Source organism: Lycorma delicatula, chromosome 5, assembly GCF_047948215.1.
Source record: "Lycorma delicatula isolate Av1 chromosome 5, ASM4794821v1, whole genome shotgun sequence".
In the NCBI taxonomy this organism is placed as follows: domain Eukaryota; kingdom Metazoa; phylum Arthropoda; class Insecta; order Hemiptera; family Fulgoridae; genus Lycorma; species Lycorma delicatula.
Genome location: NC_134459.1, coordinates 111,449,961 through 111,470,356, shown reverse-complemented (window position 1 = coordinate 111,470,356; position 20,396 = coordinate 111,449,961). Strand labels below are relative to the sequence as shown.

At 30.3% G+C, this 20,396-nt stretch overlaps 2 protein-coding genes across 4 annotated transcripts in view; one reads left to right on the top strand and one right to left on the bottom strand.

The window, feature by feature from the left end:
* Window positions 1–3,416, bottom strand: part of Dok (docking protein homolog) — a 32,160-nt gene extending 28,744 nt beyond the window's left edge. The window contains exon 1 of the mRNA XM_075366860.1: window positions 2,869–3,416. Coding sequence (XP_075222975.1) covers window positions 2,869–2,958 — 90 coding nt within the window. The 5' untranslated portion in view covers window positions 2,959–3,416. The remainder of the gene's footprint in view (window positions 1–2,868) is intronic.
* A 379-nt stretch (window positions 3,417–3,795) lies between these two features.
* Window positions 3,796–20,396, top strand: part of LOC142325299 (ES1 protein homolog, mitochondrial-like) — a 37,043-nt gene continuing 20,442 nt past the window's right edge. The window contains exons 1-4 of one of the 3 annotated variants that reach the window (XM_075366863.1): window positions 3,796–3,950; window positions 5,447–5,524; window positions 9,854–9,994; window positions 16,368–16,516. In XM_075366863.1, the coding sequence (XP_075222978.1) occupies window positions 5,447–5,524; window positions 9,854–9,994; window positions 16,368–16,516 (368 nt within the window). In that variant the 5' untranslated portion in view covers window positions 3,796–3,950. Of the gene's footprint in view, window positions 4,150–5,446; window positions 5,525–9,853; window positions 9,995–16,367; window positions 16,517–20,396 lie in introns of all 3 variants that reach the window. The other 2 variants (XM_075366864.1, XM_075366865.1) reach the window with 2 other exon arrangements.

Genomic DNA, 20,396 nt, shown 5'->3' with positions numbered 1-20,396 from the left:
AAAATAAGTTAAAGTAAATATGTATTTTTCAACTTAAATAGTAATCTAGTAAATAATTATTCAAAAACATCCAGTGGTTTTAAATTAAATGTTTAATAAACTATAAATGCTTTAAAAAAAATCTATAGAAATATTATAAACAATCATTCATATGAAATAGTAACTGAAATGAAATATTATTACATAAAGTCATTTATAATCAACCAGTGATCATTTAATCTTGGGCTTTGTACAAGCTAATAACAGAAATAGAAATAAAAGCAAATAAATATATCAAATCTGAAAACATAAATACCAGTATTATACTACCAGGAAAAAGTAACAAAAAACTCTCTTATCATATTGTTACAAGATAGTGGTTTTATGGGTTTTTGTTTACTATAGACAAGATTTTGAATATAACACACTTAACCACTGAAAATTCATAATTATATTTTCTTATATATGTAATTATTAACAAATTTAAAGTATTGATAAAAAATTATTGTATTTTAACTAAAGTAGTTTACTTTTCTTTTTTTTTGGTTTAATCCTCTTTACAAGATACAAAAAAGAAACTAATGCTTAGTGAAATTAATTTAAAAATAAAAAACATTTATAATAAAAAAATTATTCTGTGTAACTCTTGGTAAACAGAGTTTCCAGCTTACAAGGACACATATTAGTACTCTTTTTGAAGTGTTCCACATTTAACATTAGGATATTGCTTACTTAGTTATTAATTAGGCCTATTATTTATTATTTTATTTATACTAAGCATTTAGTTTGTTTTTATACTAATTGACTATCATTAACTACTAATGATAAATTTTTAATAATAAAAATATCCATCGAGTTTTAAACTAAATAAATCTTATAAAATGGTTTTCAAGGGTTTTTTTAAATTTAATTTAAGAACACTAAAAGTATTCACTTAATATAAAATGTCATATGATTTGTAGAACAGTTCACAAGCTTTAAGCTTATATTGTGAATTGATCATCCAAAAAGAAAAAAAAATATGAGCAATAATTGATCAACTTCAATTTTGTTCATATTGTAATACACCATATATGCTTAGATTCAGAAAAACATAGGAACTAAATCTCGCAAAGCAGATTTGGACAGTGGGTAACCTGTGCAACTTCAAAGTCTGTGCTGTGTTATCAGTAAGTACTCTAGTCAATTAGCTATCAGTTTTGTGAATTATTGAAACTTGTTCCTAATCCATTCTGTGGAGAGAGGTTAGGATTAAAGCTACCATTAAAGGGTTAAAGTTAAGATTAGAATTTTGTGAAGAGAGACTAGGAATAAATTACCAGGCTATGGCAATACTTAACACCATTATAGAACACTTGGCTGAACTTATGTTATAATGGAAATATAGTCACTAGAGTGAGACTACACCACAAGTTCCATGCTATTATATCATATATACAATGAATTATCACCTTAACCAGCTCTTTCCACAGAACTTTAACCTCTCTGCTAGTGTTTTTTTCTGATCCTAGCATATCTACTACAGTATATTATAATATGAACAGAATTGAAAGTGAGCATCTGTTATAATTAGTATGGTTTGGTCTTTGAAACAAGAGTGAATATAGGACTGACAATTTTTTTCAGTGATTTCATCATCTATGAAATTATACAATTTAAGTCTGTATCTTTAACAAAAAAAAAATCTACCATGTAAAAACCCTACTCTGACTTAAATGAAAACAAAAGGAAGTGTTTGCTACACTCGCTGTAATGGTAATGGAGCAAAGTGGCTGCCTGCTTTCATGGCGATAGCATTTTGGCCTTTCATCCAGAGGTTCTGGGTTTAAATTCAGGTCAGGCATCAAATTTTCACACGCTAAAAAATTGCCATTTCATACATCATCTGACATTCCCTGTCTACCTTTATTTTAAACTTGCCTTCTCAATGGTCAAACTCAATAGTCTAAATACTATGCTAATTAGTCTGCACAAAGTTTTATCAATTAAATTTCTTCTTCATTAAAGAAATAAAGTAAAGGGAAATTTTTTTTTTAATTTAAAATATTCCAACTATTAAAAATCTTTCTATAACATATAAAAATTTAATAACGATTATACAGGATGTTAACAGGAGGAATATGCACGGTATTTGTTTTAACAGCAAATAAATGTTCGATTAAGGGCTGATTACTGTGGCGGTATAGTAGCATCTTGTCCTTTCATCCAGATGTTCCAGGTTTGAATACTAGTCATAAAAGCTATGCTACAAAATTCCATTTTCATACCTCAGACAAGTTTCAAGCTCATGTGGCAAAATCATCAGGCCAAACAAGAAAAAAGTCACTTAGCAAATGAAATAATAATTTTGTAGCTAATGAAAAAATGCCAAGCCAGACTGGAATTGCCAATCTAGAATATTCTGTAAGAAAATGAGATAAGATCACTGTATGACACAGGTTGGTGTAATAACAAACTTGTGTTGAACAAAAAGTTAAACTGTTCTTATAACTAAATAACAGTAAGAAAAAAAATTTCAATGTATCCTGTTATTTTAGTCTAAATTGCAACTAACACTGTTATTCTTGTAATCACTAGTTAATACATGTGCGTACAACATAAATAATAAATAACAAATCCTAAACATTATTTACTATTAACTTCAAAATGTTAAAAAATTTCAATAAATCTTTGAACACAGATGCAAAGAAAAATGATCAAATTTAAAACATTGCAGATAAAATAATTTAATGGTACAAATTATATATATGATAATTGTATATTAATTAAACATAAAAAATCAAAACACGTTTTTAAGTAAACGCAAATATTACCGCAATATTACAAAACGTAGTAGTTGCTACACAGTAACGCAATGTAAAAGGATGGTAGTATGAAATAATAAAATACCTTTAACTGGCCAAGCACTCCATGTGGAGGAAACCACAGATAACCTTGCTTAAATGGTTTCTCAGAATCAGAAACCATTCCGGCAATCATTAAATACAAACATAAAACAATTATGCAAAACAGGTTAACACTATTTTGAAATGGACCATTGTCTACTTCATTTTCCCTCTAATAGTATTATCTTATTTTGATAACAAAGCAATGTTATTTTAAAAATTAAATTACGAAAACAAACCGAGATTTAACTACAAACACTTATTAGACATATTAAAATTCTGAAAGTTAACAAACATGTCGTCACTCATAAAATAAACTGCACTTAAAAGGTTAAACGAATAAAGCAAAATCGCTTCAGGTTATGTTTTAGCACAGAATTATACTCCCAACACGGATGTATTTCATATATGCACTGATGGTGGCGGTGTATACACCGTCGTGCGTGGACCGACATTCCAAGACGTTTGTGGAATTCGGTAATAAAAAAGTTTAGAATCAGTTATGAGCTAAATCTTTTTTTATAACACAACGAAACACTAATAAATATTAAGAATGATAAAATCTAAAAAAAACTGGGATTTATTCAAAAAATTGGAGTGACTTATTCTGCGTTATTAATTTAAACATTAGAGAATATTAATTTGATGTTATGAAATATTTTCTTAAAATATTTTACTCAGAACGGTCTTTCTACGTATATTTCAATTAAATATTAGCATTTAATGAATAGCAATTTTATAACGTGACAAATTTGGACCAATAAAGTGATGCTTATATTATTCTACAAAATTGCAGTTTGATTTATGTTACTCAAGAACCAAAACACTGACTTCAATCCTACATTCTGGAGTTTATTGGAAGTAAACTGTAATAATTTTACTTTAATTTTCAATAATTACATATAGATTGGTAGTATCGGGAGCACTGACAAGTATAATTTTTGTTACGCCAAGATCACGATAAAGCGCTGTTATGTCATGTTAACCTTTAGTCTCACTGAGTGAGATTTGGTTCAGACAGCTGATGTCTTTTTCTGTTTCGATTCGTGCTTAAGAAGAATATAATATTTTCCTTTAGAGTTCGTGGTAAGCTTGGTTAATTTAAAATTAGTTTTTTTTAAATAAATTCTTTGTCGCATCTGTTCAAAACTGAATATGTGGATTGTTTTATTTTCATTAACTGCAGTTAAACAAATTTAGGTTGCCGGTACAAAGTTCTTGCATTCTGTACGTATAAATTTGTAACGATATAATGACAAAATTTTCAATATGAGTTTGTTCTAATGTAAGTAATTCTGTTGTAGTGTATTGTGTATTAGAAGTTTCCTGTAAATACTAAATGTATTTGATTACGCTTCATCCTGCTATTTTTGTTGATGGTATTAGTTGCAATATTATGTATTAATAAAACAAAATTTTGTGATGGTTTGTTTAGTGAAACTAAAAATTCTGTTATAATATTGTACTTATAGAGTATTATTTTTCGTTTTTTGAAATTTTTGGAAATTAAAAATATTTGTATTAACTAATTTGAAAGAAAATCAGTCTGTGAACACCTTTCAGTGTTGAAAATTAATAGTATTAAATTACAGCGTATTATAAATAGATTACATATTTTGTTGTTTTTGTACATGATCAACAATTTAAAACTAGAAATAACAAGCACAACCATATTTTTAAAAGTTGTAATAACTTATTTTAAGCATTTTCATCAGCCTAGTAACAATCCTCCATGGTTGGGGTGCTATTGTTCTTACCCTGGTGTCTGCTAAAGGAAGTACTAGAAACAGAGTTAAAAACTAAGTGTTTTGAATTAATTTTTGATATACTGAGAAAAAGTGGTAGTAATAAGTAATTTACATTTTTTTTTAAATCATCAAATTTGAAAATGCTTTGCTTATTGCCATTTAATATATCATTACTGTTTTCAGAGAAAGAAGTATCTGCAGAATTCTATGGTTTATTATTTTTTTAGTCTATTGATCCAAAATTATCATTATTATTTATTAAGGTGACTAATGTTACTTGTAAAGTTCTAGATACTAGTATCTGAGAAAGCTTTGTTATAATAATAGTTGTTCACATACATAATTGAAATGATTATGTAGGTTATATTTTGAGATAAAATAGACTCAAATGTATATTTATGTTTTATGATGATAAATGTATGAGTCACTATATAACAATAATTAAAATTATTTGTATCACTCTTATTAACTGATGTTATTGCTATTTGTTAAATCAATATTGCGTTGAATTTTTGTAATTTTATTATATAAATTTCTTTCAATTAGAGATAGTAATATTTGTTCATATAAAGTTTTTATTCATTTTGTTTTTTCAGTAATGTAGCCTTTGGTTGAAACTATAGAATGATTTTAATTCAGTACCAATATAAGAAATATATTTAATGTAAATAACAATAAAACACTGAAACTCTGATGAATTCTAACAGAGTAAAGAAAAAACTGACTGAATAAGTATTGCAACTGTGCAAACATAATATTCTTTTTTTTAATGGTTTTTATGACTTTATCAGTTGAATTATTTATCTTTGTACATTTTTATATTCATATGTTTAGATGCTTCGGAGTGCTCTTAGAATACAAACAATAATGGCTTGTTCTTTTTCATCTAAGACACGTCCAAAGGTGGCTGTGGTACGTTTGTTTGCATTACTCAGTAATTTTGTCTTTTTAACTAATTTAAAATAATTTATTATTATAAATAGCTTATTGAGTTTTGATCAAAATATTAAAAATTAATTAAAGTTTTAACCTTTTGGAAGCAAGATCAAATTAATTTGCTGTTATTGAGGTGAGGTGTTGTACTAAGACATGGAATTGACTATACATCATTTATGGAGAGTAACAACATTATAAAAATTAGTGATCTAGTTATTACTTTCATCAAATTAAAAAAACGGACTAATTTTGGATGTGGTGTTTTAATATTAATTAAATAAAAATTTTATTAATCTAGTAAGAGATAATTACATATTATATAATGTTGTTTTGCAGTTATCTTTTTCTTGGACTTTAGAGCAACTACCAATGATATGCATGCTTATGAATAATGCAATGACAGTGTAAAACAGAATTGCATTTTTTTATGAGGAAAATAAGAATAATGGAAACTCATTTTTGTATGACCAGATTATAAATGTGTAAAATAATTCATTTAATTTGTTAAACTAATATTTCTATCATGTCAGCAGCTACAACATATAAAATAATTTTCAGTAGTTAAACTATAATGACTGGGACATCCAACATCAACGTAAGATAATCCTGATTCAACGTGAACTATATATATAATTAAATTTACTCCATCCTTAAGCAGTTCAAATATAATTACCTAGAATTTAATTTACTAAAAAAATCAAAGTATGCATGCTTTGATCAAATAAAAATAAAAAAATTATCATATCTTAGTAAAATGAAATACTAATGCAAACAATGTACAAAAAGAAAAGAAATGATGCGCATCATTTCAACCTACACTTTATTTCAGTACATACATTAATCACAAGTAATCACATCATTTTAGTGTTGATGTTCATGAAGTTCCCTTATTATAAAAAACACAATTATCAAGCAGGATACTGCTAAAATTAATCTAATTTTTTTACTATTTGTTAATTCCTTAAGCAAAGCTGGTAAGTGATGATATAATTTAACACCACCCAAATGTAGAGTAGTAACCTTCCACCATCCAAATATATCCTTGACCCAGGAAGGAACACGCAAAGTGCAGACAATGTAGTACATACAATGCTTGTCAGGGTCCACTATTTTGCAGCAGTGTCAAAATTGGTTATAGTAGTGTTACAACAAAAGGAGAAGGATGCAAGGAGGTGAAGGACAGCCTTTTGGAGCTGTTGTTCATCTGTACTTATATGGATGGGCAGCAGTGATGACACAGTTGTTCTCTGTAGCTCCTGAGCCAAAAGACCATAGTCCCAGTGGCAATATAATAGACAGTGGCAATAGACAATATTGCTAGAATTTACGGTAGGACATCCTTAATTGTCACTTGTGACAAGAAATCCGTACCGGAACTCTCCTTCGGGAGTGCGGTTATATTTATTTTGCCACTGGAAGGGGCTGGGAGTCATTAACACCTTTTTGGTGGGCATGGGGCTTCTGGGACCTTGGTGTGTTTGCAAGACGTTGTGGGTTTGACACCTGCCCTTTTGATTTTGCCGATTGTTTGGCTGCCTTTTTTCCTGCGGAGCAGGCTTGTTCGACTTTTTTGCCTCCACCTTTCTTGTAACTATTGCCGGTTTAGGATTTGTTGGTATGGGTGATTCCCCTTTTTCTACAGTCACCGTTGCTGCCGGTAAAACTACCTGTGCCTGGGGGCTTGATTTTTCCCCCTCCGGTATATGCACCAGGAAACTTATATGGTGTTGTACCAACTGAACTGGTTTTTGGTAAACCAACATTGGTCAATTTTTTGCAGAAGTTACCTTCTTGCTAGTACTCAATGCCGCAGTAGCAGATGTAAGGGATTTTATTTGCTCCGAGAAAGCTTTTAACAATTTGGTCAGTTCTTTACTTGATCCGCATTCTTTCTCTTTTTGTACATTGTTTAAGAGAGCCTGTACAAAACTAATACCAGATTGTATAGGATTCCTCATGCTGAGGAAGTTTTTGTATTCCCAACATACCACCAGAAAGGACACTTCCTGCTCATTACAGATCTTCAGTATAACTTTTTTTCCTTATAAAAGAGCTATTTCTAAGACCTTGCCGAGTGTGGACCTTTACAGTTTATACATTCTTCTTCTTCAGTGCATGTGCTATCATCATGTCCTATATGGCTGCAACATGCACAGATCTGTTCCTTTTGCAACCAATTTTGGTGTGACCAAAACCATGGCATTGGAAGCAGCATATACAGTTTGGTATATGTGGTTGTACACAAACAGAAAGGTAACAACTATCCTTCATTCGATCATGAATGGTTGGACTGGAGAAGGTCAGGACTAGTGATGATGTTGGTACATCAACGCCATTCTCCCATCTCACAGACATGATCCTCTGGACAGACATGACAGACTGTGATGATAACTCTTCTGTAATTACTGGTAACTCAACATCAACCTAGTCGCAGCAAAAGATCACTCTTTTGCTAAAATTTAGTGTGTTATAGGGCTCCACTATCACTTGGTCTGCCCCTATATATTTAAGGGCTAGCAGTTTTTGGCATTGTTCTTCATTACTTACTTCAACAAGCAGGGTGCCACTCTTGAGTTTTTAACAAATTTCAGAGACCAAAAGTAGTTATGGTGCTCTTATTTATTATGAAGGGAGAAATCTTTATAATGAAGTTACCTTCCTCTTTGTACCTCAAAACAAGAAACCGTATACAAGAGCATTTACCAATTTCTGTAATATTTTTAATTTCCTAATAAATCTTCAGCTGACAACATTGGTTGAAGTCTCTTCAAACCCCTGTTTTTGTTGGGTTTTCAAGTGGATCAACAACCACTGAAAGATTATTATTTAGGACTGCCATATAGTTCCCACAAGTACTGACGATTTAACGAACCACTCCAACAGAACATGTGCGTACTGAAGCTAGGGCTGCATATGTGCACAAATGGGTTACCCTGATGCACCCAGAGGACATCATATTAGAGCTATTCACCCATGCACCTTGGGTTACGGTTGCATTCCGTAAGGTATCGCAACCTTTTTTTTTAATTTAAGATAAACTGATTTATGATAAATTGGGCTTACGTACACCTAGTACATAGCAATATTGGTTGTAGAAAATGTATGGTTGCAGGTGATACTAGCTTCTTAATTGTGAATAAAAATTGTGATGAAATTTATTCAGAATGTTATAATTGTTCGAGAACATTTATTGTATGTGGCTAAAAATATAAATAGGCATGTTTGGATTTTAGTTAACAAACTATCATTTATGTTACATTTAATTTTGAAAAACTGTCATATGTAGATACTGTAAAATTTTAGGTATAAATTTAAATTGTGATTAAATAGAATCCAACCATTCAGCATGCAAAATTCAGAAACATGTTAGAATATCTTATATAAATTGAAATTTTGGATACAACAATATTCTAGGGATTACTAATGTAACTTTCTCTAATATATTTTTATTTATAATTTGTTATTTATGTTAAAAATATTTTTTTAAATGTACCTAAAGGAAGTTGTACATAAATTTGTATCAGGAGCAGCTGTTGCAGCATTCATGTGTTTTATGAATATGCCATTCATGTTTGTGTTTTTCCATTTCACAATAATTGATCTTCACAGTAATTTACCATGCTATTTGAAATCAGTAAAAAAATTCATTAATTTTATACTTGTTTTTGTATTGTAAATATTTAAAAATATACTAATACATAATGAAGATTATTATTTGCAGATATATTCATGGTTCTATAACCAAAATTGTGATTGGTTGGTTAGTGTCATAGTCTGATACTGAATACGATAGCATTTAAATTGAAATAGTTGTAGGTTTTTAAATTCACATTAACTTGATTTTAATTGAAAATTCCTGAAGTAAAAATAATTGGAATTTCATTCACAATTAAAATTTTATTAAAAAAATAAATCATATTTATGCCAGTCAGGCATGGCATTTTTCATACACAAATTTCACAAGCACATGCTTCAAGTGATATCATCAAGCAAAAAAAAAAAAAAAAATATATATATATAGAATTATCTTGGAGAATAATGTAAACTGAAATTTCTTATTGAGTTTTTTGTTAATTAAGTGCAGCTTAGAAAATTATGAAAACTTTTAATGTTCTTTACTTATGTATAATTTTTAGTATTAAGTGTTTATGAAAACAAATTGTCTATGGATTTTCTCACTTCTGATGTACCTTGATGTAGTAGTTTATGTATGTGGAATTGTAAATTATTATTTTATGTATGTACACTATTTAAGCTTTTTTTTATGACTGTTGGTTACTGTTTATTTATTTTATGCTCTTACAGATACTCGCTGGATGTGGAGTAAATGATGGGTCAGAAATTCATGAGGCAGTATCTGTATTATCCCATTTAACGAGAAATGGTGCTGAAGCTGAGTGTTTTGCTCCAGATATTCCACAAATGCATGTTATCAACCATGCAGAAGTAATTTGATTATTGTTTTCTTTAACTATTATAAAATTTATGACTTTATTTAAGAAGCTAATTTGAATACTTTGATGACTAAATAAGTTATGAAAGTGGTTGAATAATTAGAGAGACAAATGACTGCAGAAAAATTATTCAGTGTCAATGAAACTAATGCTAATCTTTGGCTACATTTAGGCATGTGTCCAATCTTTCTGTCAACTTTCTTATTCCAGTTGTAAAGCATTATTCATCTTAGTGGTGTCAGCCATTTTTGTACCACATTTATACCATTTTGCAAAAACTCTTTGAGAGAACAAAAAAAAATTCTAATGTACAAGATCAGAACTGTAAGGTAACAACACCTATCTTGTAGATGTTGTGTGAATGTAGCAAGACTTCCCAATTCAACTTTTGAATAGCTTTAAATGTCAATGGCTTTAATCTTTTAAGTGTTATGATGGCAGGCATTATACAAAATAATTATGCCTTTTGAGAGAGGACCGGTAAATTTCCTTCTTATTGTGGGTTTCAAATACATTCTGTAGTATGTTACTATAGTACTTGTTGATTTTAAATTATTTTCTAAATAATTGGGATTTTATAGTCCCAAAAACACTGTTTGCATCCACTTTACTGCCTGACATGTAGGTTTTGAAATTTTTTTGTGGTCCCAATGCAAATGTTTCCATTCCAAACTCTGACACTTTGATTCTAGCTCAAATGATGAACATTACAAATAACACAAATCGTTGTTTGTGATGATTACAGTTATTAACTTGTTTGTTTAACCAATAATTATTAGTTTATGATTTAAAAAACCCATTACATTCTACTGAAAATTGTTATTAAAACTTAAAACTTGAATGTTTTTGTGATTTTCAGTAGACTGCCTCAGAAGCCATGTTGAACATGTTTTGTGGTAATTCAGCTATCATGGATAATGATCCACGATAAGTTGAATTGACAACAAAACATGTAGACAGTGCCAATAATTTCACTAAAAATTTCAGCAATTGTCAACATTTTTTTGCATTTACTCTTGCAAATAAGATCATGTAACGATTTTGTAAAACGTAAGTCAAAACTTCCACTGGTCTTATCCTATGAAGAAAATTGGCAGTACTTATTCTGCCCAATTTAAATGTCAATCCACTTTTAAAAATTTTTACGGTTAATAAACGTTTTACTCCTATTTTAACAGCCTTGTGAATTTCAACTGGTTTTATATCTGAAAATAAAAATAAAAATACCATAGCTTGCTATGCTTCCACAGTACATGTTTTAATGTAGTTGACATTTTGAAATAAATAAAAGAGGTTATAGTAATGGAAATTCTTTTTGAATAGCTGATATTTTCTGTCTGAGGTGCCAACTTGAATGTCAGACAGTATCAGTTTATTCTATTAAATACTTTTTCCACTGTTGTCATTTGTCTCTTTTAGTTATTGAACAATCCTTGTATTTAGTGTCATAAATAAAAACCTAACACTAATCCAAAAAGTATGCGACCTTGGCTCATAAAAAATATACCTAATCTGTTTAGTTTAATGAAATATGTCCCCTTCAAATTATTCCCCTTCTAATGTAACATACTTATCCCAGAAATGTTTCCATTGTTGGAAGCACAGTCAGTCAGTCTTAGTGAGCACTATAAATCCTCCGGTTGCATTACTTTTGATCTCTTCTCCGTCTCCAAATCTCTTGCTTTAAAGCAGAATTTTAAGCTTAGAAAAGAGCCAAAAATCATAGAGAGCCATGTCTGGTAAGTAAGGAGCACGCTTAAGTTATTTAATCCCATGTTTTACCAAGAATGTCTGGATAAGTTGTGATGCATGGGGTGAATTTTTTTGTTGCCTTGATGAATTTTCCAATGGAAATTTTTCAAAAGCTGTGTTCTTTTGTTTTGAATACCATCTCTTAGTCAATAGGGAATAGTAGTAGTGCAGTTATGTTTTTCTGATAGTTTATTCTTGTGGAGCATATTTATGATGAACCGTACTTTGATAATCAAAAATACTATCAGCATGACCACATTATATTGTGATTGCATGGTTTTCTAATGCCACAGAAAACTTGGGGTTTCCTAATGGGATGACTGAGACCTTTATCTCAGGGTCATACGCATAAACCTATGTTTTATCTCTGGTTATATATTTATATTTATTTATTTTTCATAAAATCAGGATCACTATTAGAATATTCGAGCATGTCTTTTGCAACTTGTATTCTGTTTTCTTTTTCTTCATGATTGCAAAGTTTTGGGACAAATTTTGTTGCTGCATACTGCATCCTGAGATCTTCTACTAAAGTTGATTGTACTGAACCTAATGAAATCCATAGTTCATCTTCAAGTTCTTGTTGTTTAATGATCATTCATCACCATCTATCAAACTCGGTCGATTTTTTGGGGATTTTTGTTGGTGGAAAGTTTGCCAGAACGCTTGTCACTTTGGACAGACATTAGGTCATCTTGGAAATGGTGATACCTCTGTTTAATTTTTATAACACCCATATTTTGGTTGCCAAAATCTATCTGATTCTTACATATTGTCTCTACTAGGGTGTCACCACCCTATTCTGAAGAGCAATATATATGAAAAGCACTACTCATGTGTTTTGCTTTCATAACTGCTATGCAGCAACTGACTGCAATGACAGCAAAACAATAAATCATACACAGCCAGTTATAGTCAAGGCCACATTCCACAACAGTCACTCTCCCATGTTACAACTAGTTACTGCAAATAAAAAATAGATACATTTTGATCAGAACTTGTACCATTGTAGAAACTTTAATCTAAAAGTAGGTGCATGATTTATGTGAGGAAACAGTTTTAATGTATTTGTAATAAAACTGAAATGTGACAATTAGAGAGAAAATTATATTTATTTGACTGAATATTGTTTAAAAATTCAGGTGTGTAAATTACCCAAGTAAATATAGTATATTTTTAAACAAATTTCAGTGTCCTTTTGAAAATAAATGAAAAGATTATATATTTAATATTATCTCAAATAACAACAAAATAACCACCAAACATAGTAACAGAAAACCTAAAATAAACTAATACCAAAAGTTGACTTTAATGGGATCCTGCATCATCAGTCAGTATAAAACTCCAAAACTACATCAAACAAAAACAGAAAATAGATAAATAAAAACTTAAAAATTTAGAAAACATAAACCATACAATCACAAAAATTGAACAACATAACTCAGTCCCAGCTGGATTGATAATTGTCATTATCATTTACTTATTTATTTTATGTATTATTTATTTTTTGTTTTTTCGTTTGATGTGATTTTGGAATTTTGTACCAACTGATGATGCGGGATCCCGCATCATCAGTTGGTACATGAGATTCTGTTTCTGTGTTTGGTGGTTATTTTATTATTATGTGAAGTTAATTGGCGCAGTGGTCATGTTGATGAATTATTTGAATTTTCATGAAGTTATTTAATATTATATGAAATATAAACTACCAAAATACAGTAATTAGATAAGTTAAACTTACCCATATTAATTTCCAATAATCAATTTTCACAGGATTCATCTTCAGTTGGTATTGAATTCTGTAACTACATTAAAACATTCATTTTATAATTTGTCAAAGTTGTTTTCTGTTTTAAAGATTTTGATTCTAGTACTGGACAGTAGAATTTACACATACGTTCATATTAAATTTCAAAATTTTTAAAACAGAAAACTATTTCAACAAATTGACAAATTATAACTTGAATATGTTTTAATGTTGTTATAGATTCCATGAAAATCAATTATCGGAAATAAATATGATAAATTTAACTTAACTAATTGCTATGTTTTGGTGGTTTATATTTCATATAATAGATTTTATTAACTTAGTGGTCAATATGTTAATATATTTTTTCATTTTTGTATATATATATATATATGCTTTGAGAAAATTAGTAAATAAATGATTATTATTAAGATGTATGTAAGACATTTTAACTTTTGGTTCAGTTGCCTAATATACTCATCCCAATAGATGTGTTTGAGGAAGCTTATTTAATTTACAAAATGCAATAAATTTGAAGTCTCGTATGCACGTAATAATGTAAGGAGTTAATTAATTGCTTGCCTTTATTACGTTTCCTAGATGACTGTTCATTGGAAGATTCTGTGTTGAGTAGCATCACCTTTGAGAATTGAGTGACTCAAGGAAGTGTATTAAGTGCCACCTTGTTTACTACGGCTATCAATAGCATTAGTAAATGTGTGCAATCACCTGTTGCATTGTTCTTTGTTGATGATTTTTCTATATGTATCGTGACTCATTCAACAGCCACAGCTGAGAGACTTACTATAGAATACTACATGTTGCTTTGAAACTTGGTCCAAAGTCACTGGCTTCATATTCTCACCTGAGAATCTTTTCTTGTCTATGAGACCCTTTCACTCCATACTACGTCCTTCTCAATGGAGAGCCAATTGCTATCTCCCATGACATTAAATTTGTAGGTTTACTTTTTGACAGTCATCTTATGTGGACCAAACACATTAAACAATTAAAAACAAAATGTTTAAAAATTCTAGATGTGCTGCGAGTTCTTAGCAACCAAGCGGAGAGCTGACCAATCATGTATGTTACATTTTTATTATTCTTCAGTCATACCATGCTTAAGATGCTGGATGCTGTACACCTCTCTTTTCTTTGTCTTGCCACTGGTAATTTTAGATTAGTGGCAAGCATATGTGTTGATTGTGGTGAGCCATCACTTTGCGATAGGCAGGACCAGCTATTAGCATCTTACTCTGTCCGTCTTAAAGGACAACCAAATCACCTGGTTCTTAAAGCAATCTTTGCAAACCCTCATTTTCAACAGTATATAAACCATTCATGTAATACAGCATCAATGGGTGTCCATACCCAGCGTTTAATGTACCTTTTACATTTTGATCCATTTCTATTTTCGCAACCTATCCCTGTACATATCCTCCATGGAGACTCAGCCCCATTAATTTTAATTACAACCTCACCAAATATAATAAAATTAACAACTCTCGTCTTTCAGTAAATATCTTCTGTCAGAGACAAACCCAGATGCAGTAGTATACACAGATGGGTCGAAGCAGTATGATGCCATTGGATGCGCTTTTGTTGTAAATGACAGAACTTATGTGTTTGGTCTACTTGGTATTACAAGTGTGTACAATGCTGAACTATATGCCATCAAAATGGTATTTAATATCATTAAATCAAAACATCATCACATCCTTCACTGTAGCGATTTGTATATTCCTATCCAAGCTTTAGAGGATTTGTATTCCAGACATCCTATTGTCACCAAAATACATAATGCAATCACTGAATTAAATCGTCACAACACAGATGAATTGCTGCTGGATCCCTAGCTGTGTGGGAATCCTGGGTAATGTAGCCAACCGTCTTTCAACAATAAAGTTACAACTACTGATTTTATTAATTATATTAAACATACACTTCGAAAAAGGTGGCAAGGTGACTAGACTGCGAATAATAAACTCATCACATCAAAGATAAAATACAAAAAAATCAATGGTAAAATACAGAAAAATTCTCTGAGAAGAAGTGGTCCTGTGTCGATTGTGATTAGGACATATCAGAGCTACTCACAGATACCAGATGTCAGCTGAGAGTGTCACCACTGTGTGTGCAATGTGACTATCACTTGATTGTGTACCACATCCTTATGGACTGCATATGTTATGCAGCCCTATGTCGCAAATTTGAATTACCGAGGGACGTACGGCACATCCTAGGAAACGATAAGAATGTACTGGACCTAGTGTTGTTATTAATAAGATAAATCAATAAGATTTAATCATAATCAACCATAAATTCTTTGTTGTTATTCGTATTAAATATTTTATCCTAATGGTTATGTTTCTTCTATTATTTTAGTTTTAATCTTATTACTATCTTAGTTTTAACTTTCTTTTAATAATATTTTAATATCTGACAAGGGGCTTTTTGATACTTTTTGACCTGGGTGATGATAATGCAAAAGTGTTTTTCGCCCCAAAAGAAAAAAAAAATTGTTTTTTAACTATAATGTGCAGTTTGTTTTATTAAAGGAATTTTTTTGTTTAGTCTATCTATTTTATATTTTAAAATAGAAATTTCTACATTTAAATTTGCTGTTCACTGGAGATTGGACATTGGCTGTTCTTTGACTCCATGGTAAAGATGAATTTTAAAAAGTAATTATGTCAAAATTATGTCAAAAAAGGTTGCATTTTAATATAACTGTACATTGAAATAATTTAATTAAAATCTACCATTATACAAATGTGTGCATGCTTACACATACACACACACACATACACACAAAATTGTTTGTTATTTTTTAATGATATTTTATGTTTCTTTTTGTTTTATTAAGGGGAAAGAAGAGAAAGCAAGTAGATTTGTACTAAATGAGTCTGCAAGAATTTCTAGAGGACAGATTTCACCTTTAACAGATTTGCTGTGTAATGCTCAAGATTTTTCTGCTGTAGTTGTTCCTGGAGGATTTGGCGTTGCAAAAAACTTGTAAGTCAGCAGTTTCCTATAAATAAAATTTACATTTTAATTCTTATTAATTAAAGTACTGTGATTCTCAAATTATTCTGTAGAAAGTTGTAAATTTATTTTCGGAAAAACATTTGTAAGAACAATGGAAACATATAAATTTGTTAGTATTTCGGAAGTTCTAGCCAAGGTTTTGCAGGTTATAGTGGAGATGGTGAATTAGCTTTTAGTAATGTTGAATATAACTTTGAGTTTATCAAAATGCTGTATAATTACTTATAAATTGTGTGGTTTAATGTACGCAATTACTGCAAGAAGTGATTGGTTTGGTTAATGAGCTTCTATCAGCTGTCATTGTGCTGGAACAATTATGGAAGAATTTGTTTTAAGAAAAAAAAAAACAGTTTAATTTTTTAGAAAAGTACCGGAAAGGAATGAAAAAATATCATATGTGATGTAAGAAAACAGTCAAAAACAAGAAAAAAATAATTGTTTTAAATGTTATTCAAAAGTTTTCTCATCTTGTTTAATGTTTGGAAATCAGCAAATGAAAGTCACATAATGCTTTTAATGCCATTTGTAACTGATTTCAGTACCGATTTTCATTGCTACAGAAAGATTGTATTAATATAATACATTTAAAATTTACAGTTTTTTAAAAGAAATCAATCTTATTTTAGAAAACAATCTAATTGTATTATTTCAGTTAACACAAGTTTTCTATTTCCTATTTTAAAACTATTAAAACAGTGAGTACAATATGTATGTATGTATGTGTTAATTTTTTTATTATTTCTTGATTTTGTTATAATATTTTATGTGAAATGTAGAAGTCTGTATATATTAAAAAACGTCTATTTTTTAGTTATACACAGTAAGTTTTAATACAGGGTGTACAGTCGCAAATTAAATGAAAGAGTAAGAATTCTTACAGTTTTTTTAAGTGTTCAATGTAAACAACTTTCATCCAACCAAAATAAGGGTTTGTCCTTTACTTTAATCACCATGTTTGGAGTAATAGAAGCAACAGCTACTTCAATTGTGTGCCTCAAATCTGGTAGATCACTTGGTAGTGGAGGCACATAACAAGATCCTTTACAAAACATCAAAGCAAAAATCACATGGTATCAGATTGGGCGACCTTGGAGGCCATTGCAAACAAGTCATTGCTTGGGGTTCATGCTTACTGATCTTGTATAGTATTATGGTGGTGAGGAGGCACACCATCTTGTTTCCAAATAAAATTCTCTGGTCCATTTTGTAGGTGAGGTGTAAGACCTTTGTACATATCCAAATCAGTGATTTCTCCTATGCTTGCTTCAGCAAAAAGAACAGCTTACAAACCTGCTATTGTGCTATTGCACAGAAAACATGTAATTCAGGATAGACCCTATCACATTGCAAGAGTTCATAGATATTTTATGACCTCCAGATATGACCATTATTAACTTTTCCACCAAGATGAAATGCTGACTCATCACTAAACAGAATACTATTAATAAAGTTATTATCTTCACAATGCAACATTTTGATGCGAAGTTGTAATGCACAGCAAGTCTGTAGGCTTCAGATTCTGTAACAGCTGTAAACAGTATGGACACATATGTAAGAATTTCCTTAAAACAATCCACTTTGTCATTGTTAGTTCGCGGCCAGCCTTCCTAACAGATTTTTTAGGACTACACATGAAAGACTCCCTGACATATCCAACTTATTCTTCAGACACCCTTGGTCATCCTATACTCTTCCCTTTACGTATATCTGGTCATTTCAAACCGATCATACCATTGATGAATGTTATTGTTTCTCGGAAGATCACGATTAAACTTTCTATGGAGCATATGTTGAACTACAGATTCACATTTAGTGGCTGCATCGACCTTTTTCTTTCTTTTTCCTGTTTAGCCTCCGGTAACTACCGTTTAGATAATTCTTGAGAGGATGAATGAGGATGACATGTATGAGTGTAAATGAAGTGTAGTCTTGTACATTCTCAGTTCGACCATTCCTGAGATGTGTGGTTAATTGAAACCCAACCACCAAAGAACACCGGTATCCACAATCTAGTATTCAAATCCGTGTAAAAATAACTGGCTTTACCAGGACTTGAACGCTGTAACTCTTGACTTCCAAATCAGCTGATTTGGGAAGACGCATTAACCACTAGACCAACCCGGTGGGTTGGCTGCATCGACCTGAGACTGTACAAGGCCACACTTTGTTTACATTCATACATAATACACATCGTTACACTTGCATACGTTACTTAGTACATAATACACATTCATACACTTCATCCTCATTCATCCTCTGATGTAATGCCTTACGGTGCTTCCAGAGGCTAGGTTTTTTTTTTTTTTTTTTTTTAAAAAAGTTTTTTTTGTGTCTTTGGAGTACAACAGAAAAAGAGAGAATGAGATTCACATTTATTATACTGAGAAACAAAGAAAACTTTCTGTTCTGGAGTCGCCTTCTTTGTTAGTGGCATTATCAAGCAGAAACACAGAGAATTAATCTATGGCCATGCACGCAACTAAAACTGCCCTTTTTTTTTATTTTAGCCTAAAATCAACACTGTATACCTCATCCAAGAGATATTATAACAAATTAAAATCTTGATATTCTTTTTTGTACATCTGGCATTTAACAATGCATTCTGTATACTACAGGGTGATCCAATATTACACTTATCCCCATTTATTCTTACATATTTTTTTATTTTTATTATAAATTACTTTTGTTGTGCTAGGATGGTACTAGGATTTCTAACGTTAAATGCTGATTGAATAAAAATTAGAACAAAAAATATGTTTTTTAATATTAGAAATAAAAGCAAAAAGTTTAATACTATGGAATTGTAAAAATTATTTGTCAGTAAATTTAGAAAGCAATTGCCCTGCGTAACAATTTTTAATTTGCAAATATTTTTACATCACCTTCACTAGTAGTGCATCTCCTTCACCAAAGTAAAAGTTAATATGCTACTCAGAATAAAACACATGACAAGCTGTCTAAAGGAATTTGTTTGCATGACAATTCTTGACTGCACATTGTAACAAAACTGCTCAGTAATTAAACAGACTTCCCTAAATAATCTTCACACTAGCTGTACAATTCTGACCACATTTGTAGTGATATTTGGAAATTGTTTCCTTGCAAAACAATGATTTGTAGAGGTTTAAAAATGATGAGGCACTGAAAGATAAAGTAATTATTTGTTTTAAATCACTGGCAGGAAATTAGCTGGAAATAAGCTGGAGTAACAAATTAGTACATTGAATGGTTTGAAAAGTGTATTACAATGAATGGCGATTGGTGTGGAAAAATAATTACGTAAGTTTGTTTTGTTGTAATTTTCTATGTCCCACATTTCTATTGTTGTATGAAAACAGCCTGTGCCTAAAATACATGTCTCATATTTAGTTCCAATCTATTCTTATATATATATATATATATATATATATATATATATATATATCAAAGACAAAAGTATAAAAACTAACAGAACAGATTTCAGTAATAGTTCTTACCTTATGCTTATTATTTTTTAATGGCGCTTTCAAGGTTTTCCCTCATTATCAGTTAAACTTTCTTTTTTTTTTTCAAATCACTTTGATATATATATATATATATATATATATTAGCTATGTAGTAAAATCAAAATGTAGCAGAATGCTGTTTACAAGTTTTAGATCTTCATTTTTTAAATGTAAATTTTTATGGATAAAAGTAAAGTAACATTATAAACAATTATAACAAATAAATGAAATAGCTGCTTTGCTGCCAGTTCTTCTTCCAGCTAAACTAGTTATGAATATCTCCAGCAGCTGTGCAATTACCATTTAATAGTGTAGCTGTGCTCAGCAAAGGATACACTATAAACAAGTAGTGTTATAAAAGA